This window comes from Drepanopeziza brunnea (genome assembly GCF_022702325.1).
Source record: "Drepanopeziza brunnea f. sp. 'multigermtubi' strain 214-2 chromosome Unknown ctg7, whole genome shotgun sequence".
NCBI classification, from domain to species: Eukaryota; Fungi; Ascomycota; class Leotiomycetes; order Helotiales; family Drepanopezizaceae; genus Drepanopeziza; species Drepanopeziza brunnea.
Window position 1 is genome coordinate 2,025,602 of NW_027094070.1, and position 17,011 is coordinate 2,042,612.

Here is a 17,011-nt window from a genome sequence, read left to right on the forward strand (position 1 = left end):
TTGTTTATAAACACAGCCTCCACCCCCCCAACGGCCACCACATCATTTTTATCATCATCCTGAAATCTCCACCAACACTCGAAATTCACTCTAGTACATTCCATTCCTACATCCTGCAAAAATGATAGTGACGCCCTTTGCTCCCCTCCTCCTCTCCTCCTTCGTCGGAACGACAATCGCATGGGGGACTCTTGGCCACACAACAGTCGCTTATATCGCGTCCAACTTTGTGCAGTCTACCACCCGCGACTTCTTCCAAGACATCTTGCACAACACGTCCGATTCATACCTTGCTGGGATCGCGACGTGGGCTGACTCCTTCCGGTACACGGCTGCTGGGAGGTTCTCGGCACCGTTCCATTTTATTGATGCGGAGGATGATCCGCCCAGGGGCTGTGGTGTTAGTTATGCGCGGGATTGTGGCGAGCAAGGGTGTGTGGTGGGAGCCATTCAGAACTATGTGAGCTCGAAAATGGCGCCCTGCATTGAATGTGGTATATATTGCGGCGTAGGTGATTTGAGCTGACAGTGATGGGTTAGACGAGACAGCTATTGAACTCAGAGTTAAATGGGGGGTTGAGAAACATGGCTGCTAAGGTGTGTCCCCAACAATTGAAATCAGACCGGGATATTGATGCTGCAAACAGTTCGTCGTCCACTTGGTGGGAGACATCCATCAACCTCTTCATGTCGAGAACATCGAGAAAGGTGGAAACGGCATCCAAGTCCTGTTCGATGGAAAGCACGTCAACCTCCACCATGTATGGGATACCAGTATTGCGGAAGGAATCGTCGGCGGTTATGCCCTTCCTTTCGCGGAAGCATGGGCGAAGAATCTCACTCTGGCTATCAAGGAGAACGAGTATAAGTCTTTTGCTCCGTCTTGGCTGGAGGGCATCGACTTGAGTGATCCGACGACGACTTCGCTTGGTTGGGCGGAGGAAACAAACTTGTTTGTTTGCACCGCTGTTCTCCCTGCTGGCCGGGAAGGCGTCGAGAACCAGGAGTTGAACGGGACTTACTATGAGAACGCTGCACCTGTCATTCAGTTGCAGGTAGCAAAGGCTGGTTACAGACTGGCGAAATGGTTGGATCTGATTACCGAGGCCCAAGTCAATAAACCAGAGTTGTGAAAGAAGGAAGATGTCTACTCTCTACGCTCAACTGCAGCAGGATAACGCTTGTCTAACTAATCCTCTAGTAAAAACTTAAGGAACGCCTGTGCTACCACAACACCGTCTTGGTGCCTGTCTACTCGTTCCGACCCTGACTTGTATATCTCGTCGCTGAAGACCCCCTGAGCATGCCGAGCTTCTAACACTTCCGTCATGATTTCCCGAGTAAACTCGGGATGGCCCTGCACCGAAATAAACCTCCCCTTCGCATACATGGCGTGCGTAGAACAAGCGCTGGTAGAAGCCAAGCCCTCTACCCCTTCCGGATAGGAGAAAATGGCGTCTCTATGCATTTGATGTATAGCCTGTCGTCCATATCATAAGTCCCAACTGCATCCATATTCTCAAGATCCAAAAGAAGAGCGCAAATGAGCACGACCTACCAGACTCTTCTTCCCAAAGATCTCCTGGCCCCTGCTCGTCAAGTCCATAGTCACCACACTCACCTCCCACCCGCCCTCACTCCTGCCGACCTCGACCCCCATTGCCCGCGCCAAGATCTGATGCCCAAAACACACGCCCAAGATCCTCACTCTCCTCTGCTCCAGCACCTGTTTCGTGTACTCTACCAGCTTCAGGATCCACGGGTCGTTGTCGAAGGAATTGTATTTCGATCCCGTGATCAGCAGAGCGTCCACGTCTTCTAGGCGAGGGTAGGACTGTGCGGTGACGACGTCAAAGGCTGTGATTTCCAATCCGGAGGCAGCCGAGAGCCCAGGGTAGGAGGGAGAGGAGGAGGAGGAGGAGAGGGAGTCGGCGCCGGCTTTGAGGAGTTGGGTGAAGAGGCGGTCGTAGGCGCCGTATTTAGATACCACGGATGGGAGGGGGGTATCGCATTCGAGGATGGCTATGCGGAGAGGTAGGGTGGGCATGGTGGATGGGGAATATGAAATACAGAGACGGATAGGAATAAGGCAGCGCAACGCAATGGAGATATGAGATATAGAAGAGATATCCGTAAGCAAGGAGGAAGTGTTGTGTGTGGATGTACTGAATTGACTCTTGAAGATTCGTATCTACATACCGGTAGTACGTACGGTAGTAGGTACGGAGGTTATTAGGTTTGGCACTTATCGATAAGCGTAGTGGCGATATCGATATCGTATCGGAGCAAAACAGCCGAAGTCTTGCCCCTTTGTAATTAATTACGCTGCCAAACTTCTTCCAAGGTAGTAGTAGTAGTTGTACAACTATATTCGGAGAGTCAATGCCTCTTCAATCTGGTTCCTGATGGCATGAAGGCAAGATGTAGCTCGCCACCTACGCACATCTTTTCCTTTGACCGCCAATCTCCGTGCGGCATGTCTGTATGCACTATGCAGGCTTGTTGCGTGCTCCTCTTACTACGAAGACTATTATTAAGAAAACAAGCCAGGCCGGTCTTTACCTACTTGGAATTTTCTTTTCTTTCCTTTTCCTTTATCTTCAACTTCAATATCCATTCCAACTTATCTATTTATCTCATACTGATCAGTCGCCCATCCTAAGAGAGTCGAGGCACAGCTTTTGGGAATCAGCAGCCATCTGGACTAGAAGCACCAGTACTTGCTGGCACTTACAGCGGATGAATCGGATGTAATCTCACGTATCACAGCTAATTACCCCACGGAAGTTCTGTTTTGTAGATCATCTCTTGTTGCACCTCAAGAAACACGATCTCTTGCCCCGGCAAGCTTTTGATCTTCATCCCACTCTTCGTCTCGTTCGACAATGGCGGAAAACGGGAATGGTGGCGGCTCGAGGGGCCAGCAAAACGGGGTCAATGAGCATACATCGCTGCTTTCTGCTCACAACGGACTCGAATATAGTCGCGGGATTTCTTCCGGCGACACTCTCGGAGATGAGGATGACATGGCTATCGGAGCAAATGAGTTTGACAACCTCCTGTCAAGGTCCCAGTCCATCAGTAGTGGCCTGGGAATCGAGCCAGAGTCGCAAGAAACGGCAATGCTTCGAGGACCTCGACGATATGGCATTGTGAGATCAAGATCCCGTGCTCCAAGTTGTTCCAGTACTCTACGTCGAAAAAAATCGCAAGCAAGCAGCTCGAGCAGCCACGAGGCCATCGAAGAGGAGTACGAGCCAGAAGACGGGAAACCGAAATCGCCATTCCTTGCTGGCGTCAGTGTCTCGAGGTTCTGGCTCATATTCGGAGGAGTATTGACTGCTCAATTCGTTGCCTGTTTCGACGGCACCATCATGGTGTCTTCTCACCCGGTCATCACGTCTCACTTCCACAGCTCCAATAGTGCTTCCTGGCTATCGACAGCTTTCCTATTGACCTCAACGAGTTTCCAGCCGTTGTTTGGGCGTCTTTCGGATACAATTGGGAGGAAACCTCCTTACATCTTTAGCATGTCACTATTTTTACTTGCTACGATCTGGTGTGCACTTGCTCAGAGCATGACTAGCTTTATTCTTGCTCGAGCTGCCTGCGGATTGGGAGCTGGCGGTATGATGGCGATGGGCGCGATCATTACTAGTGACCTCGTACCAATTGAGATCCGCGGGGCATACCAGTCCTATATTAACATTGTTTATGGTGCTGGCTCTGCACTTGGCGCAGCTACCGGGGGGGCAATTGCAGACAGCTTGGGGTGGCGTTGGGAGTTTGGTATTCAAGTACCGCTTCTCGCAGTGGCTTTATGCATCGCAACCTCGAGCGTACCGAATAAGCTTGGCCTGGTGGCGGGTGCAGAGAAGAAAACTGTCTGGGAAGCTATGAAGGTGTTTGACTACAAAGGTTCGATTCTTCTGACGACTTTTATCACGTTTCTCATCCTTGGCCTGGTAAGTTGAAGTCCTCGCCTCACATCTCAGTACTCGCTGACTCCTTTTACAGAATCTTGGTGGTAACATCTACTCATGGTCGCATCCCTTGGTCATCGCATCGCTTGTAATCTTTGGTGTCTGCTTTCCATTATTTGTTTGGGTAGAATCGCGAGTTGAGCTCCCGATCATGCCTTTGGATCTAGTAACTCGCTATCCTCGAGCCGGGCTCATCCTATCCAACTGGCTCGGCGCGATTGTCATGAATGCTGTCATGTTCAACATCCCTCTGTTTTTTCAGGCCGTCCTACTCGAAAGTGCCACAAGCTCCGGCCTTCGCCTCATAGTACCTTCAATCGCCTCCTCATCTATTGGCACTGCAACTGGGTTCCTGATCACCTACACCAAGCGACTGAAGCTATACGTAGTACTGGGGGGCGTCTTCCTCATCATTGGGACTGTGGCACTATCGTTCATGCGGAGGGGATTATCGGATTGGGCATATCTATTGTTCCTAGTACCTCAGAGTATGGGGCAGGGCTTCTTGTTTCCAGCGACGTTCATGACCGTGCTTGCTGTCTCTGAACAGCGGGAGCAGGCTGTGGTGACTAGCACGTTGATCTTGTGGAGGTCTATCGGACAGGTTCTGGGAGTAGCGACGAGTAGCTTGGTGCTGCAGAATTCGTTATTCCTTAACCTCGAGAGCATGGTGTCTGGACCGGACAAGGAGGACGTTGGTATCCCTCCCCTCTTTAGGACAACAGCATTGACGTGGATTTTAGGTTATCCAGCAGGTTCGCAAGTCTGTTCGAGCAATCGCCAACCTCGACCCGCACTACAGAGAGCAAGTCATAGACGCCTACGCAGAATCTTTGCGCGCGACCTTCGTCATGTCAGCAGTATTATCAGCCGTCGCGTTCGTCATGATTGTTCCTCTCAGGCTACCGCGACTAGGTCAAAGAAAATAAGCCCTGGTATACAAGTCAGGAATTGGGATCACAGTATATGCATAGGAGTTTCCTCCTCCAAAAATTGATCATCCTGCATATGCATGGAGTTCCTAGCATTAGCATACGGCCCAGCGTTTCTGCTTATTAGCCGAGTCTTGAAAATAGTAACAGATACCAAAATGAATCACCACCTCCTTATGTACCTAGATATACTAAGGTGCCGTTTGGTTCAACGCCAGTATGTAATTCGTAAATACTGGCTTAAATACTGGTTCTGTAAAAACTCTAGTATTTGTATCACGGTATGTACATACCGGTACGTACATACCGATGACTTAAGACGGTTTGGTTAAATGAAACTGACTAGATTTGTAAAGGATTCTGACCCGCATTTCTCGTGACGTTAATGCGTCATGATTTTCTACAATTTGATGTAGGTGGATTCTACGTAAGTAAAAAATAGCCAACGGAATCTCTCCTACGACCTCTTCGCCTCCGAATATACAAACCGAAGATTCTTTTATAATGTACGAACCGCGCCGCCTTTTTCTTTCCTCGATACTTCTAACTCCTCTACTTGATTATTGCTTACGGCAATCTGCTTTCCACGATGTATCCACGCGCCTCTTCTGCTAGCCAGGTCTTTCAAACGATTACCACGGAGATGCGGCCAACACCACGAAGAAAGATGAAAAATATCGCTGAGACGCTTTAAAAGGGCTCGATCCCCTCTATCGAACTGATCAGAAGAAATCTCCGGCAGGCTTTCTTAAAAGGTCGAGAAAAGCATATCGGAGTTTCGACTTTAATCGGGGCTTACTTTTTTCTTTTTTTCTCTCTTTTTTTCGTACTATCCATCCATCCCGCTCGTAAAGGGAAGGGAAGGGGAGGGGAGTGAGTACCTACTCGTCTCGTTTCGACACTCTTTTGAATTGCATTATGGGGTATTTTATTATAAACCCTCCCTCCGCATTGCACGTCTCCGTACCCCAGGACGAGGAAGCGCATGCTATCTACGTTCTAGGTTCGCTAGACGTTAGTAAATACAACAACAACAACAACAAAAACATCTTTTTGATAATAACTCGATCGGCATGGAAAAAACCAACAGATTTGCGATTAAAAGAACCGAAAAAAGTCCCAAGAACATGGAGAGGTTTTCAAGAATTTCTGTATGTGTGTGCGAGGTCAGGTTTCCTGGTGGGGAAGAGTATGTGGTGATCCCGTCACTACCAGTATCAAAGACGGTAGGTGGGGAAAGCCTGGGCCACGGAGTACAAATTTTCATGGGGTGGGAGGAGGGGAATGGGCGCTGGCAGAAGTTGAGGGTGAAGGTGACACTAATCTTTAAAGATGGATGTTGCCGAGCTTCGCTTATGGTTGAGAGAAGCTTGTGGGAGGGGACAAACAACCACCACTGGGGCCCAAGATTGATCGTGAAAGGACATTCATTCATTGACTGACTGGGTCTACTACGAGAGCAGGCGTTTCTTGAAGCGCAGAAGAACCTGGGACGACCTGGGGAATCCTACAGATAAGGCATGAATGAGGGTGTAGCTCTCTGGGAGGAGATAGCTGCGCCCAGTCCATCTGGGTAAAGGTCGGCCGCCGAACACAGTAGTTACCACCCACCATACTGTCTACGGACAGTGATTGTTGACTTTATCACGTGACTCTCTCGCCCCAATCCTTGGCGAAAAGGAGGTGGGTTGTAGCGAAGCCAGGCCTGTCTCATAGAATAGCTAGGTACTCATTCACTCTTACTCACGTATCAAAAACAACTTCTGAGAAAGATACTATCTCATGGCTGTGATACTGGTATTTTCCACCTGAGCAGCTGCCCCTCTATCAGGCACCCACCCCCCTTACACATCGACCAAACACCATGGCTACCTTTGTATGTACTGTTCCTCCTGATGTGTGTATCATCCTTCCTCCCATCCAAACGCCAGGCTGAAAATGCCGCTGAAGTAAAAAAAACCGGGTCCCGAAGACGCACCGGCCACCAACCAGAAGCCCAAACCTTGAACCCAATATCCCGCTAAAAATGACAATAGAACCAAGCTCCGTGGCCTTGACAGGCTGTCCAAGGAGCAGCCGAGCCGAAAAACGCCGTCCCCATTTCGCTGTACCGGTAGTTCCGGTAGTTCCGTACCATGTGTGGATCTGCCCTTATCGATTGTGTGACACCCCCACTCCCTCATATATACTGTCGTCATCTCCCCTCTCGACGCTTTTTGCTCTCGTCTTTCGGAACACCACCTGCCTCTACCAATTCAATCGCTTTCTCGTACTCGAACTTCGCAGTAGGATGCTCGGCCACGACTGGAGATCCCGGATCCGAACAGCTCGCGTAATCGAACGCCAGCTCATCCATCTCCTTTGCCCTCTTCGTTCCCGACCCTAGCAGCAACTTATGTCCCCCGTGGGAGAATCTCTCCTCAGACATCGTAGCATTCTCCAACAGGTCCGACGCCTCTCTTCTCACAGGGTTCATCACTCCGTCGTCAGGGATCGAGTCCCACCACTCCGCTCTCCTCGCATCGGGACCCCTTGGTCTAGGCGACGCACCTGCCTGCGCTTCGTTCCGCTCATCCACCAGCCTCTGCCTCGCAGCCACCGCCTCCCGATGCGCCTCCCCGCGCGTCTTGCCCGGCCCGCTTTGCCGCACCCTCCGTTTCCGGAAACCCGTCCAGTCCGCCCAGAATTTGAGCGAAACCCAGAACCCGCCGTTGGTGCCGGGGATGTGTTTCCACGGCTTCTCGCGCGTAGAGAAGAGCCAGGCGTCGACAGCGGCTTGCAGGGATAGCGACACTGTGGCGCAGCAGGTTAGTGCAAAGGGCGGATCGGTGGCGAAGCGGTCGGAGTATTGCAGGCCATGGGACGCGAAGGGGAGGAACCACATTCCGATGTAGACGAGGGGGTAGATGAAGAGGAAACGCAGTTGGCGCTGGATTTTCTCGCGGGTACGGTCGAGTTCGGCGTCGTCACGGCGGAGGGAGATGATGGGGTGTGGTGAGTCGGTGGACTGGTCTGGGTGTCGTCGTAGAACGGTGAAGATGTCGACTACGGAGTTTCTCGTGGTGCTCTCCCTACTGGTGTTGTGGGGTGAGAAACGGCGGACGAAGTTGTCTCTCCAGGATGTGGCTCGGGATGGAATTTCCGATACCGATTGACTTCGTGGTGATATAGGTTCCGGTAAGGTTGGTGGCAGCGGTTGGGGCATTGTGGGCCCTTCGAAGGAATCGTCCTCGATCACTGAACCCTCAGAAGGAGGAGCCGGCGAGGAGTTGCCCGGGCCAGACAAGCTCTGAAACATGAATCGATGAGCACTGGACCTCTTGCCTTTGAGTTGAAGCCTATATGAATCCTCGGTTGAGACGGAAGGCTTCCTGGCCGCTGTCTCCACCCTGGAACCACTGCTCTGCCTAGAATGGCCCTTCAGCCAGTCATAAGTGGCGAGGACCGGCGTAGATGGGACCGTATTCTGCCGTCGATGTCTGTGCCGCCTGTAGGCTTTTTGCACTGATTTCGAGGAGTTGCCGTTAGAATGCGAGGTGTATCTCGCCAGTCTCCCAAACCCGCTGAATCTGTACTTCACATAGAAGTAGATCGATGCGTATATAGCGAGGATGATAACAAAAATAATGTATCGGGGTATCCAGTCCAGGGCCAGTCGATACCAGAATGGTCTGACCGGCAGGTAACAATATGTTCCTACCGAAACGTATGCATGCCTGCCATTAATGAAAGCAAGTGAGGCCATCATGAGGGGAAAGAAGACCCAGAGTGTGTAAGCAAGCTTGCGATATGGGTAGAGGCCTCCTTCGCCGCGCGAAGCCTTTGGTCTAAATATATATAAGGCGCTATGAACGGCAATCATGAGGACCGAAAAATCTAAAATCGTTAGAGTAAGCCGTGTGTGTGCGATAATTGTTTCCTACCAGATGCTTCTAAGCCCAGGGCAATCAGAAAGCCATTGGCTTGACAAAATGCCGAGGTGTCTTCTACAGGCCCATTCACAAACACCACGATAGGGTATATCATGAACCACAGAGCTTTGAACATGTCACTCTGGATCAACAACATGATGAGACTGATGCAGGTCAGTGTTTGCGCTCGGTAACTTGACTATGGAGGCTTACTCATGCCTGAAGCTCCTTCGCATTTTCAAAAACCAGTAGAATGTTAATACAGAAGAAGCAACACTGATCGTGGAGAATGTCACAGCCAGAATTTGCAGAGTGTTCTTCTGCGCGGCATTGAAAGCGTGTGCCGAGATGGTTCCAACGCCGCCACCCAAGCCCCGGGCCGGCAGTACGAGGTTCCCCAGACGCATTGCATCTACGCCAGACGACAGAGGTGCCATTGGAGACGATCTGAGATGTAAATTTGTCTCCAGAGAAATTTGAGAAGTCGAGGGTTATGAATTCGTTTTCTTTCTGCTTCGTAAAGTCCGCATTTCGAACTCGGCGCACAAATCGTCAGGCCGGGATTCTGGTTGGTGACCGGGTCCGAAGGCGGCAAGCCGTGCCAATATCTCGAGAAGTGAGGTAGTAGCAGTTGTATCGGCCGACGCGCAGACAGGACAGAGATCCTGAGTTGCAGTTATCCGACGGTTCCAGCGTTCGTCTCCGACTCTCCCAATACAGAATGAGGTCAGCGGATGGTTGAAGGGTTTGGATCTGGATCCAGATCCAGATCCAGATTTAGTTGTCGAACGGGCGGTCAACGAGATTTGGCGAAAGTGGACTACTGTAGTAGTGTATGATGCAGCGGATAGTCGATGTGGGGACTCGGCAGTGACGATGCGAGCGAGCCGAAGTCAACAAATAAATGGTGGCTGGGGTTGGGGTTCTGGGGTTCTGGGGTTGGGGCTGGTGAGTGAGTGCTCGCCGTGAAATGTATCTTTATATATTTGGATTTTGGTAATCTGGTATTTTGGTTCTTTGGTATTTTGGGTTTTGTGTTGTGGGTTTTGGGTGAGTAAGTGAGTAAGTAAAGTATCACTGGGTGAAGCCATGAAAAGAAAGGAAGATAGAGAACTCTTGTCAGATGTCAATCATGGGAAGGGAAAACTGATCACGATGGGCAAGAGGAAAGCAAAATCTTCCAATCGGATCAGTGGATCAGTGGATAGATGGATGGACATAGTGCAGCATCTAGTCGACAGTGACCTACGGAGAGTAGTAAACAACTGGCGGAACCGAGGGCGGCCCTGCCCGGTCCTTTCCTGCCACCCTGCCACCACTTGCTCTAGCCACGGCCACTCTGCAGTGCCCGCCATAGCCGCCGCCCCTGTAAACTCTAAGTATCTATACCGGTACTGTATCTAGGTACCTATCTGTACGCGATGTCTCTCGAGTCTGGCTATCTATCATCCGCCACGATGCACCTGATTATTTCTTCTTCTCGCTGCTCATGCCCCAGCTAGAAGTAAAAGACCTTGTGCTGCGAGCGGGCCGGACTCGTGGCAGATGACGACAATACATCGTGCTTTTAGTTTTACGATTACTTCGTACTCCGGACATCTAGACTTGATCTTTGCCTTCGCTTAAGGTAAATCGATGATCTCCACGGGTGATGCATCCTTGTGCCCGAACGGACTCGGGACTCGGCAGCTTCACCGTTCGCTCGGATCACAGCACTGTCCTGGCTGTGGCGGTGGCGGCGGCTATTTCACATGGGCCTTTTACCCATCCCGAAAGGCTGGACGACAGCGTCAAGGTCAAGACTTAAGGGGAGAGAGGGGGAAGAGGGGGAAGACTCAGTATCCGGGTATCTATCCCTCAGTGTGCTAACAGAGATGCGCAACTCGCCTTGTCAGTAGGTTTTTGAGATTTTAAGTCTCGTTCTATTACCCGACGTCAATTATTTTGGTTTGTTTTTTGTTTGGTTCTGCTTTGATGCGCATGACTCGCAGGTACTACGTCCCAGGCGTGTAAGTATTACCCCTCAAGGGTAGGGTAACCAGGGGGCTTATAGTGGAAACCAAACTTTTGAGGCACCCTCGAGGGGTAATACTTAGGCCTGTACCGTGGTACATCTTAGAGAAACGTCGAATTAGGCGCCCGGTCCGGTTCGCCTGATTACCACCCTGTGGCCCGGATATCAAAGCGCTCTTGTGAAAAGAAAAGACAGAGGTACTGCTACTCATTGGATTTAAAAAAAATCCTGCCTTTTTACTTACCTGAGGACATGTGAATTGACAATGTCAACATGCCGAGAAGTCTTTCGAATGCTGACAGGCATAAACTCAATGTCCCTCGCGTATAGGCAAAGTAAGCCCAATCCCCGTATTTGACTGTGAGTACCTAGTCACTTGCTTGATTGGTTTCTCCAAGGAGCTTCAATACTGCTCGCATAGTGCCATTCTTTGTTTTCAGAATGGGTAGTTTACATCAGAGGAAGATATCTGCTGGGCCCAACCAAGGACATCAAAAAGCTCCCAGAACTCCTCCTGTACACAAGCCATCAATCAAATCTCAGCACGCCAGTACCCTCTCGCTTCCCAATCCCAATCAGGTCACAAACGCTGTCCCAAATCAACCGATACGCCAACTTGAACCTCCCCCCTCCGCTTTTGCCTCGCCCTGTCGCTTCACTCGGACTTCTCTCTCCCCCCCGCTGGGCTTTCGTCTTGGTGCCGCTCGGTCTCTGATTGCTCCTTCTTTTGTTGGTGCTATTATGCGCTCCTTTGAAAACTTCCGCGCTAAGCTCGCGAGCTTACTTTTATTTCTCAACTTATTAGCTTAAAAGTCTTGGTTGGCAGCTATTAGCTTCCCTTCTTCCTTAACCAATCTTTCATTAATGCCTATTTGCTATAGCCGTAGCATAGAGACGCAGAGGGTATTCTCGTATAGAAGAGGCAAGCGACGGCTATTCGGGCAAGCCGTAATTTATTAGCTTTTATTCGATAGCACGTATGTTTAGTTGTTGAATCTGCAAAAAGCATGTAAGCGTAAGGTGGAGGTCAAACAATTCGGAATCGCCGTTGCAATCTTAAGAAACATTTGCGAGAAAAAAAATTGGTTGGAGTTTCCTTTTTAGGTTTAATTTAATGTACGGACAATACTGCATTCTCCGGTAACATTTTATTGCTTTCCATGTTGCGGAATAGATAAAGCGATAAATTATCAGCCGGAATCGAGTCATCGATATTTACATTCTAAGCTGATTGCCCGTGGTATCTCATGCAACCTGTGTGATGCGCCGAAATGCATTAACCAAATTCCATGCCCCCATTCTTCCCACTCCGAACACCCAATATCCTGCCAGCCCAAGTTCGTTGTTGTTGCAAACCCAAACTCCAGATGTCATGCTCTTGCAATATTCAGCCAACCACTGACGAATCAATCAACAGGCTGTTGCTTAAATAAGCTCTTGCCCATCAACCACTTCCGATAAGCCCTATATCTCTTCTTCCCCAAATCATCCTCCTTCACGTCCAACGGATTCTCGCCCACCGCAAGAAAAGCTCTCATCTCTTCCTCTGTCTCCCCTCCCTCCGCACCATCCTCACCTTCGCTCGTCACAATGCTCACGTCCTTCCAGCTGCCATTCACATATTCCAGGTACTCGGCGTCAATCTCTCCAGGAATCTCGGTACTGACTACCAGCGGCAGTGTCTGTGGATGTGAGATGTAGCGCGCGTAGTCCGTCTCTTCTTGTGCGGACACGGATGGGTTGAGCGACTCGTGCACAACTTGCGTGAAGGTCCATTGCGCGGCTTTGCTCTTGTCTAGTGGCGTCAATTTTTGCTTGGGCGGGGAGAGGGTTGGCTGCTGTGGCTCTTTCATGATGCTCGGGTGTGCATCCGTCTTCTCGTGGATAGGTTGCAGCCACCTCTGTATCGAGATCCTTTTCGTATTCATCGTAACGCTAGACCTGATGGACGAATTATCGTCATCTATGGCTTGGCTTTCGGTTTCCTCGGAGGGATCAAGGATGGTAACTTCCTTGCGCGTCCTCTTCTTGTCAGGCACGTCTTGGTCCAGCTCGGTGCGCACTTTGAAGGGAGAGAGATCGTATCGACCTTCTTGCGTAGACCGCACGGGGATGTAGCGAATTGTGGAATTGAGCTTGCCCATGTAGGAGAATACTTTCAGAAGAGAGGACACAGAACGTGGTTTGTAGTATTCAACCCAGTAGTCATCAAAGTAGACAAGCGGTTTGTGAATTAAGGGGGCCGGTGGGTCGACGTGTGCTGGGAGGACGCGTTTCTCGAGAAATGCGGGCGTGTACCAGTCGATATAGCTGCGTCTTCTTTCGCTGGACCAGGCGCGCGGGTCCGCGTGGTGAAGGTAATAGTCCGTTTGAAGATCCCAGAGCATGGGCTGGCCTTGCACGAATACGTAGTTGCCCAGAAAAAGATTGTATGCTTCTTGGCGTTGGCCGTCGAGGAATGAGTTGTTGTAGTATCGCTTAAAGCTTTCTACCATGTCTCGCGAATGACTAGTCCATTGATTGATTTTTCGGTAGGTCTCCATGGTGTTTACGAGCTGCGAGCCACCGTATTGGATAGCGATAGTATCTCCATGGTCGTGATACATATGTGTGAAAAGATTGACAGCATCGGTGTCATAGTCGATGGAAGTGTCGGCAATGATTCCAAGAGCATGAAGCTGATGTCCCAGCGCTCTCTTTCCTATCACAAATTGGGCGGCGTTTGTTCGGTCCAAACAATCAATGCAATTCGTCCTCGCAACTCCATTCTGAACTTTGGGCATACTAATCTTACCATCTCCGTTGTGGAAGAAGCCAGTAGTCGTAACTACGTTTTCAGCAATACTCTCAAGCGTACCTATCACATCCTGATCCCGGCTCTTCGAAGCACGGCTCATATCCCATGCCTTGTGTATGATTTTCTTTTCCGGGGGAAGGAATTGGTTGAGGTAGTTTATGGCGGTTGTGAACTCGTGGAGGAGCTTCGATTCTCGAGGAGTTCTCTCTCGAGCTTTGACGAGGTTGAGCACGTAGACTGGTGCACCATATCTCTCGAATAGGTTGTCGAAGTGTAAAGCAGCAGCGCTATAGAATGGATCGACAAGATTGAGCTCGATAGGTGGCTTCGGAGTCACCCCCGTATTGTCCTGGGTCCAGTAGAGTGGTATGCTTCCTCGATGCTGGACATATGATGTAAAATTAGGACTAGCGAAGAGCTTCGGACCCGGCGCGTGGAAAGACGTGGTCAGCATCTCAGAAACGATTTGTTCAGTTTCCACATCGTTGGCGACATAGCCCTATCAACATTAACATTTACAGTGTGAAGCACCTCGGAACCATACCAGATCGTTGGCCCCCCGCTTCAAGAACCGAGCACCGGCGAAATGTCTTGATCGCCTGGCAATGACTGTGATATACGCGGTACGACCGTAAATCGAAATAGCTATGACGGTTAGCTGAGCCAACTAAGGGACTCAAAAGTCTTACCGGACTGATCAATGTAGCCATGGATGAGAGGCATACACCAGTCATACGTCTTTTTCAGAGCAGCTACGGCCGGTTGCAAGAGATAACTGTTCCACACAAACATTGCATTGTAATCGATTTCATGGGGATATGGATTGCCCTTCGCTAACGCATCTCTCTCTGCTATTATATTTCGCTGTAGAGTACGCGTGATGTCGTAAGAAGGGCTATAGTAGAATGATCTCGTCAGATCTAGGTTGTTGAGAATGCCAATGAAACGAGCCTCCTCAGGTTTTCTAATGTCTGGCTTGAAGCGCGAGCTAGGCCCAGTTGTCAATGGAATAAGTTCCGTCTTGTCGATCGCATAGGTAAAGTGACCACCGATCATAGCCACTTGGCTCCTCTTGGTGATCACCAACATGTAGTATACTCCAGTAAAGCGAATGAAGCCGATAATTCCCCATGTGACGGTCCGTATCTTCAATCCGCCAGTACTCTTGTTCCCATCCTCGATGGCGTTCAATATCTGGTCCATTTCCTTCCGTGTATAAACAATCTCGTCCTCTGAGATGTTCAGATTTCCAGAATCGGATGTCCTGTCAATTTTCAAGATGCGAAAACGGGTTTCCATGATATCCTGCCCAACAAAGTAATAGCGTGTTGCGGTTTCGTATAGCGTAAACTTGTGCATTTTGCAGACTCCTATATCTCCAACCTTTTCATATTCTGCACCCTTGTTTCGCTTCAGATCCAAGTTCGGACTCGTGCCTCGTTGGAAAGGGCGTGATATGCTCTCGTCATCGCCCTCATCATCGCCTCCCAAGAAAGCTTGCCTCGACGGTCCTGAGCCGTGTGGCAGATCGATGTGCAGAGAAGGAAACTTGGGTAGTTGCTGGTCGTTGGCGTCTGGGTTCCTAAAGTCCACCGTCATCGGGGAGGTCATGGCAGACGTCGACCTCGATGCATTGTCGGTGGATACACTCGTCGTATCGAAGTGAACGTGATGGTTTGAGGTATCGATGGGCGCTGGAGAGCGCCCTCGCCGCGGAGGGTCATCCTCTTGGTCTGCCATGGTGGCTGGCACCAGAGAGAGTGCATGCAGACTCTATCTAGTCGGATCTCACGGTCGAGGGTTTTGTGGAGGATGTGGTGGATGTGGTGGTTGTTGATCTTGGTGTGGTGTTGTCGCTGTCGCTGTCGACGTCAATTCATGCAATGATGGTCAAGATAAGAACCTAGGGGTCCACCCTTGCACCCTACCAAGCACCAAGCCCAGTCATGTGACCCCTCGTCTGGTTTTCTGGTCTCGCATGTGAGAGAGGAGAGCCAGCCAGCATTCAGTTCCCCAGGGATTCTTGCTTGCCCGTGGCTGTGGCCGTGGCCGCACCCACTCCCACCGACCGAGGAACATCATGTTCCTTTTTTCCCTCCCTTCCCTCCCTTCCTTGTGCCACCAGTATATCTTCATCATGCGTTCACCCCCCTTTCTCGACTTCCGCTTCTAATGCCCATCTCGTCGCCATGTCTGATGACTCCCGTCAAATAGACAGCGCCGTCTTCAAACAGAAGGATGAGATAATCCAGAGTAAGTCAATTCCCACTCGTCCCATTGACGTAAGCACCATGCCATGAGCAAAATGCTCAAATGCCCAAATGCCCAATTCCAAATTCCAAAATCCGAAATGTTGACAACACCACCACCACCACAGACGTTCTCCGAGAAGAAGATGTACGTTTCAGACCCAAACGCTGTGCAGCCAGCAAGCACCTTCACAACATAACAATCCCTCAGACTGATGCGCAACAGCTATACACGATCCTAGGCGCACCAAGATCTGCGTCGCCGGCCGAGTTGCGACGATGTTACCTCGAACGAAGTAAAGTATGCCATCCGGACAAACCGCCCTTCCACGAATTGTCCACGAGGTGAGCCGGGTCTCCATGTACATCTATCTGACTTGAGCTCTGTCTAACAACTCCAAGCGCCTTTCAGAGACTGGGCTTCGCTTTTGATATCCTCAAGTCCCCCAGCGCAAGAAGTACCTATGACCGCGCATCGAAGCCTACCTCTTCCCAACTACCAGACAAGACAACCTTTCTCGGCGGCGAGCAGACCTTTCGCAGCGCCGTCGAGGCCATCCTGCACGAATTCATGACCGGGGACTTTGTCGTCGTTAAACGTTGTCTTGAATCACTCCATGTGCAATATCCCAATCTGGTCAGCAAAGAAGTTGTAATAAATGTCGAGAAAAGCTTTATCCGTATACGAGAGTTGGTGTTGACAACGAGAACGTACGCGCTTTTGATATATATCGAGTTAGGTAGAATAAACCGGGTCCAGAAACGACTGATGGGGTTGGGATATTTCGATGTCGTTGGACGAACACGACTAACGATCCACTTGGTCCGAGTTACACTTGCGGTACCGATGAGAGTCGATCGGGCCTTGAAACAAAGAGAAGAAAAAGCGTGGAGAGCAAAAGTTGCTGGCCTACAAGCGCGGGGCATAACGCCTACAGAGACTATGGGAAGAGCTGGTATCTTAAACGACAGGATCAGCAAAGTCTTGGAATTCATCGTCGGTGCTGCTGGTAAAGACGAGAGCGCCGACGAAGCGTGGAGTTCAAGTCATGGAAAAGCTTCGTGAGATGATTAGTCCTTTGGAGTTAAGGCAAAATTAGCAGTGTCCGGGTCTCGGCGTATGGA

At 50.3% G+C, this 17,011-nt stretch overlaps 6 protein-coding genes across 6 annotated transcripts; 3 read left to right on the forward strand and 3 right to left on the reverse strand.

Moving 5' to 3' along the window:
- Positions 1–121: 121 nt before the first annotated feature.
- L3040_004926 (uncharacterized protein) lies at positions 122–1,133 on the forward strand (the record flags this gene model as incomplete). Its single annotated transcript, XM_007288643.1, has 3 exons — positions 122–460; positions 541–597; positions 648–1,133. The coding sequence occupies 3 exons, from the start codon at positions 122–124 to the stop codon at positions 1,131–1,133; spliced, it is 882 nt and encodes a 293-aa protein (XP_007288705.1).
- Positions 1,134–1,189: 56 nt separating this feature from the next.
- Positions 1,190–2,047, reverse strand: L3040_004927 (uncharacterized protein; the record flags this gene model as incomplete). Its single annotated transcript, XM_007288644.1, has 2 exons — positions 1,190–1,480; positions 1,559–2,047. The coding sequence occupies 2 exons, from the start codon at positions 2,045–2,047 to the stop codon at positions 1,190–1,192; spliced, it is 780 nt and encodes a 259-aa protein (XP_007288706.1).
- An 838-nt stretch (positions 2,048–2,885) lies between these two features.
- Positions 2,886–4,912, forward strand: L3040_004928 (uncharacterized protein; the record flags this gene model as incomplete). Its single annotated transcript, XM_007288645.1, has 3 exons — positions 2,886–3,965; positions 4,018–4,677; positions 4,727–4,912. The coding sequence occupies 3 exons, from the start codon at positions 2,886–2,888 to the stop codon at positions 4,910–4,912; spliced, it is 1,926 nt and encodes a 641-aa protein (XP_007288707.1).
- A 2,197-nt stretch (positions 4,913–7,109) lies between these two features.
- On the reverse strand, positions 7,110–9,263 carry L3040_004929 (uncharacterized protein; the record flags this gene model as incomplete). Its single annotated transcript, XM_007288646.1, has 3 exons — positions 7,110–8,791; positions 8,839–8,990; positions 9,040–9,263. The coding sequence occupies 3 exons, from the start codon at positions 9,261–9,263 to the stop codon at positions 7,110–7,112; spliced, it is 2,058 nt and encodes a 685-aa protein (XP_007288708.1).
- Positions 9,264–12,246: 2,983 nt separating this feature from the next.
- Positions 12,247–15,377, reverse strand: L3040_004930 (uncharacterized protein; the record flags this gene model as incomplete). The annotated part of the gene is made up of 3 exons (XM_007288647.1): positions 12,247–14,136; positions 14,182–14,282; positions 14,327–15,377. 3 exons carry the CDS (start codon positions 15,375–15,377, stop codon positions 12,247–12,249), a joined length of 3,042 nt encoding a protein of 1,013 aa, XP_007288709.1.
- Positions 15,378–15,826: 449 nt separating this feature from the next.
- L3040_004931 (uncharacterized protein) lies at positions 15,827–16,952 on the forward strand (the record flags this gene model as incomplete). The annotated part of the gene is made up of 4 exons (XM_066156381.1): positions 15,827–15,890; positions 16,015–16,034; positions 16,113–16,231; positions 16,289–16,952. The coding sequence occupies 4 exons, from the start codon at positions 15,827–15,829 to the stop codon at positions 16,950–16,952; spliced, it is 867 nt and encodes a 288-aa protein (XP_066011794.1).
- Positions 16,953–17,011: the final 59 nt, after the last annotated feature.